Raw genomic sequence first — 21,822 nt, 5'->3', positions numbered from 1 at the left:
GTGTGTTAGTTAGTAAATAACATTTGACGCTGTAGTTGTTTGATGAGTTGTTCCCCCTCCCTTTAGAGCTGCAGCATCCTTGTGATTAGGGATCCTAGAAACAATAAAATAGAGGAGCAGACAAAATATGCTTCAGAGCGGTAGGAGATTGTAACTGAAGCACATCTCTGTCCGTTCTCCTCGCGAGTGAAAAAGAATCTAACTCTTTTGTCTTTTCTGTCTTTGTTAATGTATGTTTAACAGGTGTTAACCCTAACACACGTTACAAGCATTGAGCTTAGTCCTGCTGACTTGACTGTCAGATTTCATGTATCACATTAGCTGAAAATGTCTCACACTTTTTAATTATATTTTTAACATGAAACTCACATTTAAAATAATTTAGATTCTAACTTCGACCTGAATTGTAAGTTGTTTATTACAACCACTGTTTCAGTTCAATTTCTGAGAGCCTTATTTCTTCAAAACACGAGAAATAAACTATAGTTTACACATGCAATTCCTCCACTATCACAGCATGTTCATTTTCTCACCACATACACATAAATTCCCAGAAAACAGAAAAAAAAACGTTTATAATTTCTTTTCTTTTTTTTAAATAGTCACGAATTAAATAGGTTATTACTGTACCAATCTGAACATTTCACAATAGAGTCATACTCAATATCTTAACATCCATATCTTTGTTTGATTCAATATTTTATGAACAATTCATAAAGAATTTGCCTCTGAATATCTCATATCTCTTCTTGTGTAAATATTCTTGTGTGGCTCAAGGTCAGTAGAGTAGTCCGACGAAGACGGCGTGATGCATGATTCAGATGGTTCCTTAAATGAAATCTCAAAGTACTTCAACCTTTTTTTAGTGACAAATCACAAGACTGGATACAAAAGTCTGTCGAAATGTAGATGTGTTCAAACCTGGAAGGATGTAATAACAGATCTTTTACTGTTCTTTTTGCCATTATATTTTTAAGTAAAAGAAAAAAGATGATAAACTGATATGAGAAATACCACAAGTTCATAAAACGAATAGGAAAAATGGATCTTAGCTCCCTTTACTCCAAAAAAAATATTGTTGAAATGATTTTACACAACTTTAAAAATTATGCAGCTTCATGTTATTAAAGCTAAAGTTTAATCAGTAATACTTTCATAAAAAAAAATTATAGATCATGACTTCGTTATGACAACTAGACATTCACCAAGGAATCATGATACTATCAGATGAATATTTTGATGTTTTTGTTTGCCCCTCTTTTCAGAGGCCCGCCGCCCAATCACAGCCCGTTAAAAGGATGACAGCGTAACGTGCCAATAACTGAGACATCCTCTCCTGCTTCTCCCTGCTGTTTACAAGCGCTTGCGGTGGCGGGACGGAGGCTGTGTAATTTGAAAACACAAAAAATGGTTGTAAATTCAAAGACTGGCGAGCTTAACCATTTCTGTCCTCACCCATAGCTGAACTGGGCGAAATGAAGCATTGCGTTCATATTTATCTTTGTTTCGCGGTGCATTTCAAGATGGTTTTGTCGAAGGACGCGCCGGCTCTTGGTTCTAAAAATAGTCCTCGGCTTTTGAAACCAGGTAAGATATTTCCAAACCATCATTTACGCTTTTAAAACCCTGAATTTTTCGACGGAAAAAATTCAATTTGTGCGCCTCCAGTGAACCAGTGCAGTATTTAGGACACCGCTCATCTTGCTCATGTTTCCTGCGTTATGGTCTATTCCTGCGCATTGTGAATAAAGAGGTTTCTTGTCTGTTTCCCGCAGGTATTTTCAGTGATCAGTACAAATATGATGTTAATCAGAACCATAGTGTCTTCTCGTACCGAGAGGAAGAACAGGAGCTTTACGTGGGAGGCACAGATTTTATTATAAAATTTAATGCAAGTAACTATCGCGTCATAGAGGTGAGTTATTTTTATTTGTGTGTGTGCTTAACGTTTTTAATTTTTACTTAATCACCTGCCGTCTTAATATGCATTAGCGCCACCAAAGGGCGATCAAGGAGGTCAACCCTTTGTTTGCCACCCTGCTCTGGGGCCAGAGTCTGATCTAAAATATTTAATCATGAATTAAAGACAGGACAAAGTTTCAATGGATTGCAACGTTTTGGCAAAATTCTATCAATACCTTTAAATACTTTTTTGTGTTCTATTTAATGGCTGTTTTAATGCCCTGGCCTCACCCATAGTCATGTCTTTGCCAGCTTTGCCAGACCTATTTTATTTTATGTATGACAAAAATCCAGTTTAAAAGATTACAAGAAAGTTTGACTGCTTTGAAAGGAAACATATAGGAATTAGAAAAAAGTAGATGAGGATGGGGGGCTGCACAGTGGCGCAGTTGGTAGCACTGTTGCAAGGTCCTGGGTTCGATTCCCGGCCTGGTGTCTTTCTGCACGGAGTTTGCATGTTCTCCCTGTGGGTGGGTTGTCCGGCTTCCTCCCACAGTCCAAAAACGTGACTGTTAGATTAATTGTGTGTTTGTGTGTGCGTGGTTGTTTGTCTCTGTGTTGCCCTGCGACAGACTGGCAACCTGTCCAGGGTGACCCCGCCTCTCATCCAGATCACAGCTGGAGATAGGCACCAGCAACTCTCGACCCCGTTGGGGAGAAGGGTGATCAGTCATCTTCATGGATAGATGACTTAAAAACTGCTTCGAATCCTTTTACTGTTCCATATTTGTGTGCCACACATTTATTTAGACCGGCATGATGTGAAATATATTTTCCGGTTAATAATGTAATGCGCAGCAGTGTTCAGTCTATCCGCCACCAGGCAGCAGCTCCGGAAGGAAGAATAGCTCCCGAACCCCATGCATCTCGCCAGTCATTTTAAGGATGTTTATTGATTACCCGGACATTATCACCAAGCAATAAAATCCTCAGGCTGAACTTGAAAGCTTCGGCTTCATGCTATTAACTCTTAGCTTTCGTCAACAACTCAGGGGGAAGTGAGAGCTCTGTGCAACGCAAGTAATAACCTGGTCGTTACATGGAGCATTAAATAATACAATATAAGTTAAAGCATGGAGGCAGATACATTTTTCTTGAGGAATTTTAATAATCGAGGTACTCGAATCACTCGAGTAATCGTTTCATCCCTACTCTCAGGGGCAGGATTTATGTCTGCACTGTTTCTTAAAAGAGGAAGATTCTCATTCTTGACACATTTTAGGTGCTATAATAAGAAATAGCCTGCTCAGATGGCGTGTGTGTGTTTTTTTTTATCACTTCCTCATCAATTTTCGCACTTTTATGATGAATAGGTTTTGACCTCATATACATTCTTTTTAGCTTGTGTTGCATTTTGAGTGACAAGTTATTGAATAGAACTTGGAATGTTTTTGATTTTTTTGCAGACATACAAAACACAACAAAACACCTTTCTACCTGTTTTTTATGTTCTTGGCAGAAATTTCCAATAACAACAACTGGACAGCATAAGTGCTCTGACGTGAGTTACTCCTACAGAAATATAAATAAGCTAAATTCAAACAAAACACACCATCTCAGTTTTGTTTAACATAGTCCTGTGTGTTTTAGGGTCAGTGTAAAAATGTAATCACCATCATTGAGAAGTTTGGGGGCTACACGTTTGCGTGTGGAACAAACGGACACAAACCAAAGTGCTGGAAACTCGTAAGTGTCTACATCCACATGTAAACAACAAGGCAAAGCTGATTACAGTGGGGGAGCTGCTCTTGTTGTTTAACTTTATCTCCTTGATGTATAATTAAGTGGGGCATTGGGTGTCTGGTGTCCCATTTTTTGCTAACGAAGTTTCCACCACAGCTCTCTTGAAGTGTTTTTTTTTTTTGTGTGTGTGTGTGTGTGTTTTTTTTCTGTGCAGTCTCCTTCTGTGAAGAATCAGACCTATGAGAGTTATGAGGGAGCAGGCATCTCCCCATTAGTCTACACACACAACTGTTTGTCGCTCACAGTTGGTATGTTGTGCTATGGACAGATTTTAAAGGTTTTAAACAAGATTCATTGCTGCATGCCATCTTATGTAACCTCATCAAGTTGTGTTTTAAAATAGCCTTAACAAGGTTGCCTTCTCATTGAGCTCTTCTGAATTATTCAGCATTTCTGAATAATGCTGAACATGCGCTGCTGTTTCAGATGGGGATTTATACGCAGCAGCGCCTTTGGACATTGAGGGAAGCTCTTTGCAGTTCAGGAGAAAAGCTGGCAACCGGACTAATGTCTGGATGTACGACAGCTGGTTATCAGGTGAGAATGATAGGGTCTGATGTCAAAGAGGAGCTCACCACTGTGACGTGCAAATAAATAATTTATACACAGCCTTGCAAAACTTAAAATCTATGTCAAATGTGTAAAGTTTAATGATTACTGATGACATGAAAGGATATATTTGCTGAGCTGTGTAATTAGAACAGTCCCAAATCTAATTCTGTTCAACGCTGGAAGTCAAACAGTAATTATCCACTTGTGTGTTATGAAGTAAAATGATTACATAAAAAAAAAGTCTGTGCATATTTAGATTTTTGGTGTACTGTGTTAAGGAAATAAATAAGTCTTACCTAAGGTGAAACACTGAGTCAATCAAGAATGAATCAAAATACATTTTAATTACTATTTTAATAAGAAATTAATAAGATATTAAAAGCAATGCCTTATTGCTCATATTCAATGAGTCATTGCTCATCCAGGGAAGTGAAGAAAAGATGAAGGCTCATTGCTTTTAATATCCACCAGCCTTTTTCCAGAGATGGAAGCAAAAAGGAGTATCCCACCAGTTTGAATTTACTTAACAGTTCTGGTATTTGAACCTGCAGACTGTGACCCTGGGCAGTTCAAACCCAGGTCAGAAATACCCTTTATTATCTGTTTCCACTGATCTGCCTCCAACATGAAGAATGCTTTATGGATACAACTGATTGATTGAAATAGAACAAAGTTTTGTTACTCAAGCATTTAAAAAAATGCAACAGGTGTGCATGAGAAAAGGTCAAAGAGGATTGACTTTTGTACACAAACATCATTAATCTTGGGTTAGAGTCTTTAAGTGAAACTGACCGCATTTGTACAAAATTAGGGACATTCTATGCTGAACTGTTCGCATTAAAGAAAAGGAATTTGAAAATGGTAAATTGGTAATATTTTCCTTTTGCTTTGGTTAACTTAGCTTTATCTTGTGCTTCCCACATATGTTTGGCTTTGCTTTGCTGTGGTATGTCTTGTTTTTGTGGCTGTTATGCCAATAAAAACGTTATCTGGTTTCTTTAAACAAAACATCGTCTTGCAGAGCCTACATTCATATCGGCATCCTGGGTGAAGCGTTGGGAAGATCCAGACAATGAGAAAATCTACATCTTCTTCCGTGAAAAGAACTCCGACCACAGCCCAGATGCCGATCCCTGGATTTCTAGGGTAGCCAGAGTTTGCAAGGTACAATGCACACTGCATACAGCTGAACTTACAAATATGACTTCTACCTAGCCAGTTGAAAGCTTCTGTTTCAGTGCCATGTTGTCCTTGCAGTTCAAACACAACCAAATAATGTCAACACTGTGACAACTATAGAATTGACACTTTTCAAACTGTTCATGAGCTGTGTGAAAATGACTGTTATTATTTCAGAGAGCAGAAAGTTTTTTAAAACTGACAGATTTTAATGTACTGACTGAACACAGCCTGAACACAAAAAGCTAATTGCTCAAAGTTTTGCATTGATGCTTTAAAATGGTGGAGAAGGTGAGCCATGAATGAAGTCCTACTGTTTCCAATGAAGCAGCAGATTGTGAATGTTGACCTTCTATCAGCTGCTAAAGGTTAGTTTGCATTTCAGTGAAAGAAATGTTCACTTTGGTCAGATTAACTCAATTTTTGCGACAAATAAATTGCAGACACATTAACAAAGATCAAAGATACAGTTGTAGCATGACTTGCCAGTAACAAAAAACAAAAACATGCCCAGTACACTAAAGTATTCATCTGTGCAAATGTATAAAGTGGCATGAAATATTGTTTTCAGTTTGTTTTTTCTAAAGAAGTTTGTGTATATGTAATGAGTCCCATTTATTCTGATGGATTCTTCTTTTCACTATAACTCCTTCTGTCCTGTAATGTTTGTTTGAGAACATTAAATGATTAAAAAGCATCTTCATATCCAAGGATCACAGCAAGCAAGTGCAAAGAAACTGAAAGTAGGGTTAGGTTATGAAATAATATCGTACCAAAATGGAAACAGCATAGCATTACTGCAAGCCTGGCATGTTCTTCCATCAAACTGACAGAGAAAGTAAATCAGAGAAGCTAATTTGTTGAAAACTGTGCATTGGTTGGCCAAATGAGATCAAAACTCAACTTTTAGGGTTACATGGAAAATACTTAGTGCAGAGAAAAAATACTCCAAAACACTTGAGACTGGGTTATGGTTCACCTTAACGCAATTGAAAATCTGTGGCAGGGTTTGAAAAATCCATTTTACATCTAATCTGACTTGGCAGAAATAGCGTTTCGCTCTATAGATGTACAAAGCTCGTCGAGACATAACCCAAAAGAGTTGCAGAAAGTCAATCTGACTTCATGTTGATGCAAAACTTAAGTTTTTATTTTGTAAGCAAAAAATGAAAACAGTGTTTAATGTGTTTCTGGTCTATTTTAGGTATTGTATACTTTGCATTGGTCTATCATAAAAAACATATTAAGTTGAGGGGTGTGAATACTTTTGCGAGACACTATGTTACATTTTCAATAACATTTATATTGTACTTTCCAAATTGTATTGTATATTTTCACTTCAGTCTTTCTGAGCGTTGTGAACAGTTTGAGTAAAACAGAACCTGCATGTTAAATGACAACGGTCAGCATGTTTGCTGTTGATATTACCCTTCAACAGGGAACAGTGGAAACACAGCTTCTGTTTGCTGGGTAATAAGTAGTGCTGATAGTTTCTGTCCTGGATTGGATCTTAAGCTAAAATAAAAACAGAAAGGGAACTAAAACACTGGTGCTAAGGTTTTCTGAGCAAGATGTTAAGACTACCAAGAACATTTTATAAACAAAAAAAAAGTATTCCATAATTGGAACACTTTTTTTGCAGGATGTGTTTATTTGTTAGAAAACAAGTGATCAGGTCCGAAATCTTGGTGTTCCATAAAACTTCAAAGCAGGTGAAACGCTGAAATCCTTTAATTCTAGATTTAAAACTCACTGCAGAGATGCTTCTGAACCATAAAATATGAGACACTGACCAATATTTTGATGTTGACTGCGTGTTCAATGACTTGGTATTGTGTTTTTATTACATAAAGTAGTTTGAACTGCTTTGTTGCTGAAATGTGCTCTATAAAGAAACTTGGCTGATTGTTTTATTGATTTTTACTTTCTTTGCCATAAGCCAAATTGCAGCTTCCTAAATGAATTTACTTGATCGAATGTTACTGCTGTGTGCAAGTAATAACATCCATGCTAAGAAAAACCTTGAAGAGTTCTTGCTCTTTATTTCATCTCTAAAGTTGGTGTAGCCTCAGATATTTAACTCTAAAAAGAAAACTGATTCTCTTCCTAAAAAAAGTCTTTTGACATGATTTTTTTTAGACCGATGAAGGTGGATCAAAAAGATTCTTCCAGAACATGTGGACGTCCTTCCTAAAGGCTCGCCTCGTCTGTGGATTTTCTGATGAGTCGTTGTATTTCAATCGCCTCCAGGACATCTATGTGATGCACGCCGATGACTGGCACCAAACCAGAGTCTACGCACTTTTCACAAGCAGCTGGTGCAACACTTTTTCTTCCTTTTTTAATGTTAGAAACTAAGCAACATACTGTAAGCATAAGAAGCAGTATCGAAACATAAGAGGTTGCATCTTATTTTTATTTATTGCTTGAACATCAAATTTGATATTACCAAAGCTCTAATAACAATGGAACAATGGAACTACCTTCGCCACAGCAGGAAACATTTGATTAACTGCTGAAACTGTGATGGCATGAATGTATTATGACCTCTATTATCATTTCTGTTTCAGGAACTCAACTGCGGTTTGCATCTATTCAATAGAAATGATAGAGAAGATATTTGAAAACTCAACTTTCAAAGGCTATGCTAATGAAATCCCTACACCACGGCCTGGAACTGTAAGAATCTATTTTCTTATTTCCTCTAAGGGTTTTATTTTTGCCTGTGCAAGTTTGAGTTTAGGCATTCTCAAAAGACTATTTAAAAAAGGCATGTTGCACAAATGGGTGTCGCTATAACCCATTTGTGGAAGCTATGTCAGATTTTCCTCACCATGTTCATGTTTTCCATGTATTTGTTGTGGATATTGTGGGTTACATCATGATCTCCACTTGCTGTGGAGACCAAGTGATGTACATGGGGAAAATTTCTTGCCTTTGTAGCCAGAGTATACTCCCCATGTCTTATGTTTCTCAACAACTTCACCCACCCAAGGAAAGTTTATAGCAGACAAGTCTGTTTGTCTTCCTATTCTATGCCAATAAGGTTTCCAACTCAAGTGATATTGTTGCTAAAACTTTGAAGTGGTTGGCGTGTTATGTCTATGTACATTAGGTGAGAGAATTTTCTCCACTTTTCCTCTCATTTGGTTTTGCTTTTTGTGATCCAAGTAATTTTGTTGCCTTTTTGTAAATGTTGTCTTTTTGAGTAAACTTTTACATGATTGTGTTTTGTAGTGCGTGTCAAACAGCAAAAACCTGCCGCGGGCCACAGTGAACGTAGTGAAGGATCATCCTGAAATGGTTGATTGGGTGCATTCCTTTCAATCAAAAGCTCCTTTTTATGTAAGCAATTATAATTACACCAAAATAGTTGTCGACCGGGTTCAAGGAGCAGACCAGCAAGTGTACAACGTTTTGCTCCTTGCTACTGGTAAGCCATGATTGCTTTGTGTTGATTTGTCTTTTCTTGACCAGGAATTACGCATTGTTTACAGTCTTTGCTGGGAAACAATGGGCTAAAATGTATCAGTCCTAGAATGACAACACTGTAATGGTTGTTCCAACAGATACTGGCAAAATCCATAAAGTCCTAGAGGCTGGTTCAGAGCCTTTTATCATATTGGAAACACAGATCTCCAAGAATTCATCTATACAAGCAATGACGCTCAACTCTCAAAAGGTACAGTTAGGTTGCATTTTACTCAGTATTCTTTGTAATGTGTTTAATTGTTTAACATTTTGAAAAGAAAGGGCAATGTGTAAAATACAACTTGAAATGTGTTTCTTCATGGAGCTTTTGTTGGTTGTACAGAAATGACCCATTTTCATCTGCGATGGTGGGTTTTTTATAGTCCTTGACCTCTGTTTTTGATTAGTCCCAGCTCTCTTATCTGCTACACCTGGCAGCTGTTTCCAAAGAACCCCTATGAGGCCTTTGTTATCCACTGATACACAAAGACACAAACAAAGCTTTGCTTTGAGAATTGTGAACAGTTGCTTTGTTGTTAGACAAAAGTTCATTTCTTGCCTTTTGTTTATTCATTAAAGCAGTTTCAGATATTATGAAACTGAGAAGAGAGAAACAATAGAGCTACACTCGGAAGACAATTCCAAGGCTTTGTGAGCCTAAACAAAACTCAAAGGCAACCAGACTATGAGTCGACTGTGTGACACATTTATAAGAAATACCTTTTTTTATATTTCTCAGAAAAAGTTAGTGGTGGGATTCTCTGATAAAATATCTACAGTGGACCTTCAAAAGTGCGAAGAGTACAACACGTCTTGTGCTGACTGTGTCCTGGCACGGGACCCCTACTGTGCATGGACCACATCTGGATGCTCCCCTTCTAGCCTGTAAGTATGAGCCTTATTCCTCACTACTCACATATCCAATAATAGTCCAAAATGTCCAATCAGTTCTAATCAGACAGGTCTACAAGAGCCAATGTTTGGATTGATGGGGTCTTGTTTCCCACAGACTTCATTAAGTTTAATCAAAAGTACTCATCAGAGTTGTTTGAAGTCTTAGTAAACACCTTGGACTCTGTATCTGTGATCAAAAATCAAGTGAAACAAAACAAAACATTGCTTCATTCCTTTGGTAAAGAAAAGAAGTATTGATGTACATGATCTTATATTTACATAAAAGATATGTATTATGGTACACTAATTGTAATGATTAGTGTATCATTAACATTAATGATCACTAATTTTAGAACTCAGAAAAATTAAACTGTTGAAGTACCTTTTTAATAACATCCCCCTTTAAAAGAAACTTGCTTAATTGATGCAATGTATGGAAATAGAAACAACCTTTTAAAGCCTTTTGTAATTTTTTTTACAGTGGGGGCATTCAGAATATAAAGGATGGACATACAAGTGTTTGCTCACAAAACAAAGCAGCAAATGGTACGTTACAAAATGCTGCATGCTGTACCTTAGCAACTTTGTCATATCTTTACTGAGCTGCCTTTTCTTTTGTTTTTTCAGTGTTAGGGGTACTGACCAGGTCCAAAAGGCAGATATATTCACCAAAGATTTCAGGGACAGTCCATTCAGTCCCTGAAGGTGTCCCTTTCTATCTGTCCTGTCCTATAGAGTCTTATCACGCAAAGTACACCTGGAAACATGGAAGTAACAACAGACCTTGCCTGCAAATGCTTTCTAACTGTCTGCACCTTATTCCTTCAATGGGACCAGAGAACTATGGGGAATATGAATGCATCTCCACAGAAAAGGACTACAACAAAACTTTGAAAAAATACCATCTTAAGCAGCAGCATGAAAATCAAGACAGTAGGTTTGCTGACTCTAAACTGAATGATGCACCAATCCTTGCTCCTCAGCTGTTGTTTATTCTACTCCAGACTTCAGTGCTTTGGGAAATTCTAAGATAGTGTTTGCTAACTGACTTGGATTTAATAACAGTGTTCCCCAAACATATAACTGAACTGAAATTAGGGACTGTCAAGATACATTGGCGGTGTAACTTAAACATAATGTCTTTTGACAGTTGTAACATCAAATTAATCTAAACTAACTATCAATCACTGTTATGGGACTCTGCTGTGCCAGGCATATCATTCTATCTTCCATCTTGGCAGTGTTTACTAAACAGTTCTCACAGGATAAAGAGAGGGTTTCTTTGTGTCTTAATACTAGGAGAATGGAAAGCTTGATAAGTAGATGGAGAAGGGTTTAATTTGAAGTAATGTGCTGATGGAAGAGCATAGTTAAAAGGCAAAGGAAATGCTTTTCTGGCCCACCTATCCTTTGTACACGCAGTCGTGCGCATGCGGACTAGCCACGCTAAACTCTAAAATTAGTCAACTTTTGTCGCTATCAGGTATAGGGAAAACTGATGCTTTTAGCTCCCTGTGTGTTTAGCCTGTACGAAGGAAACAAGAGTGGAGGAGGAGTGAAACAACAAAAAACAAACGAGCAATATTATCACCCTTATTTTATTGTCAAGCTCATTTTAATTCATCATCCGATTAATTAAGCTGTCACCATTGGTCTCATATGGATCCTGACAAAAATAATTAGATTTCTGATCAAGTGTCTGACATTAGCTTCCTCTGAAGTGTGGATTGACTCAACCTTAGAGACAAGGACTTCTCCCAACATCTGGGAGAACTCAGGGTTTGGACTCGCCTCCTCCGCCTCAGAATGAATCAGCTTAGGACGGTGATTCAGACGTCTGGGCAGGAGAGGCCTTGGCCTCTCCTTGGAGGTTTTCCATGCACAGACGTAGCTATGAGGCAGAACCAGAACTCTTTGAAGGAACTAAATATCCCTGGAATGCCTGGGGATTCTACCTGGATTTGCTACCTCTTTGACACAAAGGGCAGTAGATGAATGGATGATGTTACACATTTGCTTAAACACGTAAAATGTTTTTGTTTTCTTCAAAAAAGGCAAATACTAATTAATAGGTTTTCTTTCTTTCGCACATTGTAAGGTCAAAGCCTTAGAATAACCTTTAATAATGAAAAACCCACACCCATTCTTGTAAATCTGATTTGGGTCAATGCTCGAATAGCAAATGAAGAATATCTTGAGTTGGGTATCCGTTGTAAGGTCTTTGAGAATTAACTGCTAACCAAAGTACACACAGGCAAAATTGGACAAGTAATAGTCTTGGGTCAAACAGGATGAAAGTTGGCAACATTACTGCTTGGCAATGAGACAAAATTGGATAGAAAATACTGAAATGGCTTTAGTATGTACATGTAAAGGATATTTGATCTTTTAGGCTAATCATTGATCAGAGTTGCAAGGTAGGAGGAAAAGAACCCAGCACAGATGAATCATGGATGTTGTGAATGTGGAAAAGCTTGAGATAGCGGGAGCTGCTGAAAGAAAAACATACCTTACAGCGTTTTATGTTTAAATTGTCAGCCATTTTGTTGGTTCTGCACTTGTTTTGTGGGTGAGGTTGGAAAATAATATGTACATTTCAGACCCTACAAAGCAGCGAAACAAGTAAGCCATTCTCCTTCCTGCTGAGGTGTTTCCACCCTTATTGACTCAGACAGTGCTGAGCTCAGTAGAACTGGAGCCCCCGCAGCAAAGGCTTTTTTTTTTTGCTTACTTTGAGCTGGAACATGTGGTGATGGAAGAAGAATACAGCACACCCAGTCATTATTTTATTGAAGTGAGAGAAATGAAAGGAAGTTCCAGAACAGAATCTTTTCACTGTGAGCATTAGCTGTAGAAACAACACAAGTTGGAATAGTTCTTTTGCACTTTTAGGTCATTTGTACCATTAAAGCAAATAAAATATGAAGTTCCCATGCTAACAAAGGCAGAGCTCTTCCTGAGCAAGGCTCTTTCCTTGGTACGGAGAGGAGTATATCTGCATTAGATAGTTTGGGTGGATTAAGTGAAGTAAAGTTACTTAACTTCCTTTCATAATTCCTTTCAGTGGTCAGTGAGAAATATGCAGTCAGGAGAGAAAATAAAATAAGCTGTAGGTCACATGAAGTGCATCTTTAACTGAAAGTCGCTTTTCCATAGCAATAACCTAAAATTGCACTACATTAGTGTCATTTAAAATTATATTCTATATTTTTCTTACATTTTCCATTTAAAAAATGCAATACAATGTTAAACAACTGAAGCTCTGGGAAAACTATAAATTTGTAAACAAAATCTTCAGAGCAAATGCATGCTCAGGATAACACCGGAAAAAGAAGTTGTACAACAGATAATGACTGGAAAAAACAAAGGAAATGATCATTGACATGAAGAGGTTGTCTTCCTGTCAATTGTGGACCTGAGTCCACAATTCTTGGCATCATCTCCTCCGGCAGCAATATGGCAGATGAGAATCCTCTGTCGAAAAAAGTGAAGGAAGCTAAAAAGATTGCTTTAGTGTCTACGATCGTTTTGCAGCAACAATATTTTATGGCATACTGAAAGTGTGAAAAATGCTTTTGTCTTTTACTCAGGAATGTGATTAAAAAAGCAGATAAAACGTAACAGCATGTTTGACTTCCACAGGTCAAAATCATAGAGATTCCTCCCACCATCTCTGATTTTTTTTAAACTGCTGCCAGACAAACGGTAGCACAGCATCAAAAACAGAAACCCCCTGACTGCTGCATAGTTTTTTTGCCTCTAGTTGTTAAAAGTCTGGACTTTCGTTTTGATTAAGCACTTTACGATTCCATTTATTTTAATCTCTTCTATCTGCTTTGTTTCTATCTTTGTTCTGTTTGTATTTGATTATTTTCATAGTGTTCCTTGATAATTTATCACAATTGTCATCTAAGCTAACCTCAGTGAGAAATATGTTGGTGTGAACTCCCTCAGCCAGAGAAATGTATGCATGGGAACACTGGTCACATCTGGCTGACCGTCCAGACTTGGGTCAGCATGAAAATTATAGACCAAGTTTACCATAGAAATAAACTGACTTGATTTTGGTTCCTCAAACATTCAAGAATGCATTAACCTGTTTGAAAATGTCACATTCCAAAGAGAATATTGTTAACTTGTAGATCATTGGTGACCCAAAAAACATTCATAAATTGGCATCATGAATGGCTCTCTCAGCAGAATATTAATATATTTTTGTCCGAGCTAGGTTGTTGATGTATGTGGCCTTAAAAAAAATCTTTACTAACCAGGTTTAATAAAACATAACTTATGAAATGTGGCCGTCTGGTGCTTTCAATGTGTTCATTTTCTGTAGATTCACATCTTTTTAATTTGTGAGATTCATTCCTCTTTCCCCAGGTCCCCAATATTAACCATTCATTCTGGTTTATGTCTTCAAACCACTCAAGATCAAGAGAATCTTAAAAGTGTTGCACTTTTAGAGATCCATGACAGCTGTCTCGTCATCACAAATTGTATATCATATCCTTCCTTCTGGACTTTTTTTCTGCTTTCTAGAGCAGAGAAAATGCTTTCTTTCTTGTTGCCTAATATCTCCCATAAACTGCAAGACGCTGGTCAGTTCTGTTTCAGTCCAGGTATCTTATGGCATATTAAAAGTGTGAAAAATGCTTTTGTCTTTTACTCAGGAACGTGATTAAAAAGGCAGATAAAACATAACATAGTATGTTTGACTTCCACTGGTCAAAATCACAATTTATGCCAAAAATCACAAGTGTGTGATGCAACATGGGTATTATTCTAGTGCACCCTTTTTGTTGCAACAATTTGATGCCAAAAGCTGTTCTACACCAATTACAACAGCAATATGTCTGTACTAACAGTCCATGTAGCCTTCATCACCAGGCATGACATGCAATGGAGATATCTGCTGCATTTTTATAGAGCCTGGGCTACAAAATAATACCCTTATTTTACTTTCTTTTATGCTAGATATATATATTTTTTAGTTGTTTTTGAGATATAAAATTTTGCCATTGACATGTGTAAAACCATTTCTTATTAAAAAAAATTAAATGCCTTTCAAAAATAACTTATTTCTAGACTTTTCTAAGGCAGGAATGACACTAAAAGTTAATCTGGCTTTCCTGCATCTCTAGGCTAAACACTCTTAATGACAATTAGAAAAATACTTCCTGTTTGCACAGATAACAGCTACAGCTTTCATCTCTGAGAAGTTCCACAAAAGTATCTTAGTGGAACAATTTAAATCCATTCAATTTAAATGGAACCATGAACTACATGCTGATTTTTTTTTTTTTATGAAATCATCACCACCCAAACAAAATCTTGTGCCAACAGATAGCACTCGTTCAAAATAGTAAAGCTATAACTCACCATAAAAGATTCCGGAGGTTTTCAGAAAGGCTTGATACAAAACGCTGTTGATATGTCTGCAGTCATATCAGATGTTTTTATTTTTTCAGGTGGAAATCAGGCATCAGTGCAGACCATTGGGTGTTGTCAGACTTGGGTAACTTTAACAGATGGTGTTTGGCTTTGGTCTTCTAGTAGACATTACAGGGAGGTTGGGATTTCATTTTCTGTGCTGTGGTTTTTGTGAGCAACCAAATCATGAGTCATCCTCTTAAGTCACCCAGAGCAGTTAAAATCACCCCATGTTCTCATTTCATTGACAGTAAAATAACAACCTTGTTAAGATGTCTTCTGCAAGCTTGTGTCTGGCCTTTGTACTGTGCACCTAAGCAGTGCTGATTGGATTTTCCTTTGGCCTATTTAAAGACGCGTTCTCTTTATCTCTGAAGCTCTGAGACGGATCAGTGACACTGTCGTCTATTTTGACAGAAACGGCCAGTATGACCTTCTTTTACCTCCGGTGTTTTCTGATTAGAAGAAAACCTTGAACCTTCTCCAGTTCCATTGTTTTCTGATTAGCATGTGGGATGCAGAAATATCCAGGGTGGAGGCCAAAAACTAAACTTTATATAAAACATGCACAGTGTTTCTTAAAAGCACACACACCCCTGTTGCAAGGCCATGTTTTTGTGAAGTGAGAAAATGAGATCATCATCAAATCATTTTTCAAATTTGTCCTCATATGTTACATTCTAATTATCCTGTACAAAACAAGCCAATTAGTCAGAAGAGGGGAAAAAAGCACAATAAGCCATTACATGAACAGTCGCTTAAACTAACACTGTTGAACCACCTATGCACAATGATACTTGCTTCTTATGGTTTTTCTTAGAAATGTAAAAGAAACGGAATGAAAATAAATAAATAATATTTACAAATGAATAAGTAATACTTAAAATTATATTTAATGGATGCTCATGTAAAAGTTACTTTCAGGACACGTAAATTAATGAGGAAAAATTTTGTTTTAGGTCATCTGTAATTTCTTTTTAACAGGAGAGGGCGCTGTTTGCATGCAAAACTGGCCTTTGTTTTGTTTCCTTTTTCAGGCGCCTCTGATAAAATAGAATCTAACCAAAACGGAGGAATGGATGGATGGAACGAACTGTGTTTGGCCAAAAGACATTTACCAAAATGTATACAAAAATCATGTAAATAAGTTTTCAACATTCACAAACTTATCAAATTTTACCTATCAAAAACCTATTCACCATCTTGCTATTGAATTTATCAAAGAGCAATCTGACCATTGAAGTCTGGTCAGATGGTTATTTACTTTGAAGATTGTGGAGGCTCCTGCTTTAACTCAACAAACTGGGTCAAAGTGTCATGCTTGGAGACATGAGACATGTTAAGAGATGAATCTGAGATTTCAGCAACTCATTATACTATGAAGTGCTGACTCGGGGGACTGGGTAAGAATACACCCTCCTGTTTTCAGATTTTTATTTCAAAATTTTGAAAACTATGAATAATTTTCTTCCACTTTATGATCATATTTTCTGTTTTGGGTTGGTATACAACACCAAAAAAAAAAAAAAAAATACTTTAATGTGACAAAATATGAAGATCAAGGGGAAGAATAAGTTTTTTTTAAGAGAGTGAGAATGTTTAACATTTCTTTATGGTTAAACCTGAGGCGAATCTGCCTTTTCAGTTGTTTGGACTCAATGAAAAAGTTCAGACTGAACACCAGAAGGCGGCAGCATTTAACCAGGAACCAGAGTTGTGTGTACTAATATCTGATTATGTTCATAAAAATAATAATAAAAAAATAAGATCCTAAAATAAAGTGGTATGCTTCGTGGGAAATTGAAAATCTCCCTTTTCAAGAGATCTGCTTGTCCGATTTTTTTTATTGTTTGTTTTTCTCTGCATTTTTTAAGCACAAAATCTATAATACTGCAGCCTTCAACCGTGTCTCCACTTGCAGAACAACTATGGCAAATCATAAAGTGTGTTTACAACGCATTTGACAGACGGAAGGCTGCATCCAGACCGAAAGAGGTCAAAGACTGAGCTGGAGTGCTGGCCATAAATTAAACATACATTTTTAAATGATGAATTCTCTTTGAGGGCGGAGGAGCCCGGAGCTTCTGTGTCTTTAACAGCGGACAGAGCAGAGAGATGGGAGAGGCTGCGCGTTCATGTCCCCATTTCTCGCTCCGCAGCGACGGGAGCGCGCATCGGATTCTTCACTCGCACTGAGAAAGAAAAAAAGCGCCCGACCGACCGCAACAGCGACTGTCCGGGGGTAGAGGAAAAAAAATGTCCCTGCCACCACCCTCCTTCCTCCGCGCTGTCCAGTTCGGCAGAAAATATGTGAAAGGATCTACCACGCGTGCGGATGCCACTTTTTTCCACATTTAAACTTGTAAAATCTAGAGGATTGCGAAACTCCGTATAAAAATAACAGGAATTGAAGTTAACTCTGAGAAGGTAAGACGATTCGATAAATCATCAAGCCAGTTGCTGTAAGTGTTCAGGACGCAAACTGGAGCAGCTTCCATGCATCACAAATTACGTTAACCCGAAAGTTCAAAACGTTTTGCATGCCGATTTAAAAGATAATAATTTGATGAACACTGCTAAGAATAAAATATCTTTGGATCAAAGTAAAAGGGCAAAAGTGGTCTAATCACCAGGGACAGCGCCTTTTCGCCGAGTGCGCAATCAAAAGCGCGCCCAAAGGAGAAAAGACAATTTGACAACGGAGTGTCTGCATGCAACATCGCAGCCTGTAACACAGTTTTGTTCTGCCGTTATTTACTTCAATCAACTAAATTACTGCACTTTGAAAAGATAGAATGCAAAGCAGGACACTTCTTTTCAGATCAAGTCATGCTGTAACATCCGCTGTGTTTTTGTTTGCAGTTGTTAGTAAATACATAATTTTGAAACATGCATTTAAATTATATGAGTAACAAAACTGTAAGTTATTTTATGACGTTTGTCCATTGGTGCCTGCAGGTACAGAAATGGCTCGAAGGCTCCTGCAGCTTCTTGCTTTGTGGACCACTTTGATGGGCATTGTGCAGAGCTGTCCGGAGCTCTGCAGCTGCCAGGATAAATTTGTCCACCAGGTAGCTGACTGTGCCTACAAAGACCTGCTAAAGGTGCCTGTCGGCTTCCCCTTCAACGTTACCACCGTCAGCCTCTCAGCCAACAAGATCACATCGCTGGACAGTAAAAGCTTTATTGGCATCGCTCAGGTCACCTCTCTCTGGCTGTCACACAATGAGATCGTCAGCATACAGACAGGCACCTTGGCCCCCCTGATTCAGCTCCGCAATCTGGACATCAGCAACAATAAGATTGTGAACTTCCCCTGGGGTGATTTGCGGAACCTCACAGCTCTGCAGCTATTGAAAATGAACAACAACGAGATGGTCAACCTTCCAAAGGACGCCTTCTCCACACTCACAGACCTCAGATCCCTGCGCATCAACCATAATAGGTTCACTACCATTGCGGAGGGTACCTTCAGTGCCCTCTCCTCTATGTCCCACCTGCAGATTTACAACAACCCGTTCACTTGCTCCTGCAGCCTAGAGTGGCTGAGAGATTGGATTGAAGCCACAAAGATTTCTGTGCCGGAGCCTAATCAAATCCTGTGCGAGGCCCCTGAACACCTGAAGGGTGTGCAGGTTTCAAAGTTTCCTAAATTGCAATGTGAAATCCCCAATGTCACCATAACCTACCAACCAAACATAGAGAACACTGTTCTTCATGAAGGTGTTTCGGTCTTCTTAAACTGCGAGACAAAAGGAAGTCCCATGCCTCAGGTCAGTTGGGAGGTGATTGCTGGAAATCAATATTACCTCTTCCCCCTGCCATCCACCACAGACGCAAGTGATGCGCCAATAAATGACAAAACAACCAACAATAGATTTCTCATATTCAGGAATGGGACTCTTGCTATCCCTCGCATGACTAAAAAGGAGGATGGTAATTATAGTTGCTCTGCTGTGAACGAGTTAGGTAAAGCACAGAGAAGCGTCAAACTGGCTCTGGCTCCCAGCCTGAAGCAAGGGAGCAATTCAGTCCCTGATTCAACTCTGGATAAGAGCCGTTCATCTGGTAAAAAGCTTTCAGACTCCAAGGTGGCCAAGAACAATGTGATCAACAAGGCTAAGCATGAGGAAAAGACAAAGGAACGCCCAGACGACGGTTCAAATCACAAAACTGGCGGCTCGGAGCAAGCTGGAGGTGTTTACAAGGACCCCAGCTTTGGGAGCAAATGTGGTGTGAGAGAAGGCAGCGAATACATCTCCAATCATGCCTTCAACATGACCCTGGATGACCTCAAGCAGTACACCTTTGATTTTGGTGTCATTGCATTGGAAGTTTCGGAGACAGAGGCCAAAGTACAGCTAAACCCTTTGCAGCTCCCCAGCAGCAAGTCTAACCTCCACCTGAGTCAGGCTGAGAACCAGGAAATGGTCGTCAAAGAGCCCTTTGGTCAGCGGCAGTCTTCTTCCAGCAAGGACACACTGGACATGCTCTACCTCTGTGTAAAAACAGGAAACGGACACTCCCTGGTGCAGTGGTCCAACATAGAGGAGGGGGTAAATGCATATCGTTTCCACGGCTTACAGCCCGGCACCAATTACACTCTCTGCCTCACTTATGGGGGGCAGGACTGCCAGGTCCAAGTAGTCTTCACGACAAGAAAAAAGATCCCCTCCCTGTTAATTATTGTGGTTGTCAGCATTTTCCTATTGGGTCTGGCCACTGTTCCCTTGCTGGGAGCCACCTGCTGCCATTTGATGTACAAGTATCAGGGAAAGACCTACAAGCTGATCATGAAGGCACACAATCCGGATCAGTTGGAGAAGCAGATGACAAGAGATTTTGATCCGAGGGCGTCATTTGTTGAGTCAGAGAAAACCTTCAACCCGAGTGAGGTGGGAGAGGGAGAAGATGAGGAGGAGGCCGAGGGGGACCGAGAGGGAGAGGAAGGAGACGGCGACAGGGATGGTGATGCTGAGGGGAGCGTGGTGACGGAGTCCATCCCCGGATCCTCATCGAAAACCAACCCGGAGGAGTTCGAGGTCGGCTCCGAGTACAGCGACAGGTTACCGCTCGGAGCGGAGGCCGTCACGATCTCGGAGGAAATTAACGGAAACTACAAGCAGCCCAGCCGCTGAGCTCCTCGGATGCCTGCGAGTGTCGTGTAAAATAGTTTACTTTAAAGTAGCCCACATTCGAGCAGGTGACCCACGCCTCATCGAAAACACGTGATTTTAAAAGAAAGCGGATTTTAATTATTTATTTTTTACCTCAGAGTCCTTCAGTCACCGAGATTGTGAGTTAATTGGTGTTGCATTTGTAGTCTGTCGTGTTTACAGGACAAGCACAGATAGAGACAGTTTATCGGACCGCACAAAAAGAAAGCCGCAAAATGTTCTCTTTCTGCGGGACAAGCACACGCGCAGGCACAAATTAGACAGAGGTGCGGCGAGTGCGTTAATTAAAAGCCAAATGAAACCTTAATCGCCGTTTGGGACCGCAAAAAAAAAAAAAAAAAAAAAAACCTCAACCAAGCAAAGTGCCATAATGTTTTTTAAAGTCGTTTTGATAAGCAGACGTCAGGGACGCTTCTCTTGTTAACCTGTGTGCGTCTTTGTGCTCTGCTTTAAGGCCGCCGTTTAACATCCTAACATCCTCTCAGGTGTCACTGACTCACTTAAAGGTTGGATTCTGTGTGATGTTTGATCAGGTGAACAGGTTGCTATTAAGAGTCGGGAAGAGCGCACAACTGCGCCTTGTTCGCTGTCCTGTCCGTCCAAAAAGGGAAATTGCGCTTTCAGCTGTGTGTGCTTGATGGTAAAAAAAAAAAAAAAAAAAAAAGGAAGGAAGGAAGAAAAAAAAAATTCCAGGATATTTACTGATAAAATGTTGTTTCACGTGACGTATAAAAGGCTTTAGAAATTATTCAAAGGGTGCTTGCGGTACCTATACTCTTTCTTTCCTTTTTTCTTTATTTTTCCAATTTTTTTTTACTAAACGCGTCCATGGCATGCCACGCGTAATTTCCCTGTGTGGTTTTTGATTAGTGTAGTCTGTAGGGCTTTAGATGTTGCTGTCTAACTGTGATGTAAATCCCAGCAAATTGCAGTTATTTTCTTTTATTTTCTTTCTTTCTTTTCTATTTTTACGGGTTTTTCTTTATTCTCAGTTACAGCGAAGCGGGAAGAAAATAAAAAGGCACTCGGAGCGCCTCGCGGCTTCACTGTCCTGTACTTTTGTTACATATGGTGAGTTTTTTGTGAACAATGTTGTAAAACGAAAACATAAAAACGTGACCTTTTACGATTTTTTGATATAAATTTATGTAAGTGGAATTAATAAAACCCATAAAACTAAACGGATGCTCTGTTCTGTCTTGATTTAACCTTACATTTTTAATTTTTTTTTTTTTACTAAATATAATAAATGGCAGATTTTTTATTCGAATTCTAGGATAAAAGAAACAATACTAGTTAAATATGAACCGAATAAAAAGGGTGAAATTTAGAATTACTAAAACATCAAATAGAAATCTCAGGATTTGTATTTGATGTTTGCGACATTGAGACCAAATCCTCTTATATCCCCAGA

The 21,822-nt window shown here is 38.7% G+C and overlaps 2 protein-coding genes across 2 annotated transcripts; both read left to right on the top strand.

The window, feature by feature from the left end:
* The first annotated feature begins 1,342 nt into the window (after positions 1 to 1,342).
* Positions 1,343 to 14,097, top strand: sema7a (semaphorin 7A). The gene is made up of 14 exons (XM_055021070.1): positions 1,343 to 1,587; positions 1,776 to 1,915; positions 3,422 to 3,463; positions 3,553 to 3,648; positions 3,860 to 3,953; positions 4,132 to 4,242; positions 5,279 to 5,421; positions 7,576 to 7,754; positions 8,007 to 8,115; positions 8,674 to 8,869; positions 9,006 to 9,118; positions 9,647 to 9,792; positions 10,283 to 10,347; positions 10,429 to 14,097. Exons 1-14 carry the CDS (start codon positions 1,476 to 1,478, stop codon positions 10,833 to 10,835), a joined length of 1,953 nt encoding a protein of 650 aa, XP_054877045.1. The 5' UTR covers positions 1,343 to 1,475; the 3' UTR covers positions 10,836 to 14,097.
* A 3,260-nt stretch (positions 14,098 to 17,357) lies between these two features.
* On the top strand, positions 17,358 to 21,589 carry islr2 (immunoglobulin superfamily containing leucine-rich repeat 2). The gene is made up of 2 exons (XM_055030859.1): positions 17,358 to 17,658; positions 18,190 to 21,589. The coding sequence occupies exon 2, from the start codon at positions 18,198 to 18,200 to the stop codon at positions 20,367 to 20,369; it is 2,172 nt and encodes a 723-aa protein (XP_054886834.1). The 5' UTR covers positions 17,358 to 17,658; positions 18,190 to 18,197; the 3' UTR covers positions 20,370 to 21,589.
* The last annotated feature ends 233 nt before the right edge of the window (positions 21,590 to 21,822 follow it).

The sequence above is a fragment of the Poeciliopsis prolifica genome, unplaced genomic scaffold, assembly GCF_027474105.1.
Source record: "Poeciliopsis prolifica strain line A6 unplaced genomic scaffold, Auburn_PproV2 SCAFFOLD001, whole genome shotgun sequence".
Classification (NCBI taxonomy): Eukaryota; Metazoa; Chordata; class Actinopteri; order Cyprinodontiformes; family Poeciliidae; genus Poeciliopsis; species Poeciliopsis prolifica.
Note: the sequence above shows the minus strand (reverse complement) of the source record. Positions and strands in the feature narration are given on the sequence as shown.

Bases quoted from the DNA above. Each gene is read 5' to 3' on its own strand.
- islr2 (XM_055030859.1), top strand. From the start codon at position 18,198: ATGGCTCGAAGGCTCCTGCAGCTTCTTGCTTTGTGGACCACTTTGATG.
- sema7a (XM_055021070.1), top strand. From the start codon at position 1,476: ATGAAGCATTGCGTTCATATTTATCTTTGTTTCGCGGTGCATTTCAAG. The intron at 3,464-3,552 runs GTGAGTTACTCC...TGTGTGTTTTAG, and splicing joins GACAGCATAAGTGCTCTGAC to GGTCAGTGTAAAAATGTAAT. The intron at 5,422-7,575 runs GTACAATGCACA...GATTTTTTTTAG, and splicing joins GGGTAGCCAGAGTTTGCAAG to ACCGATGAAGGTGGATCAAA.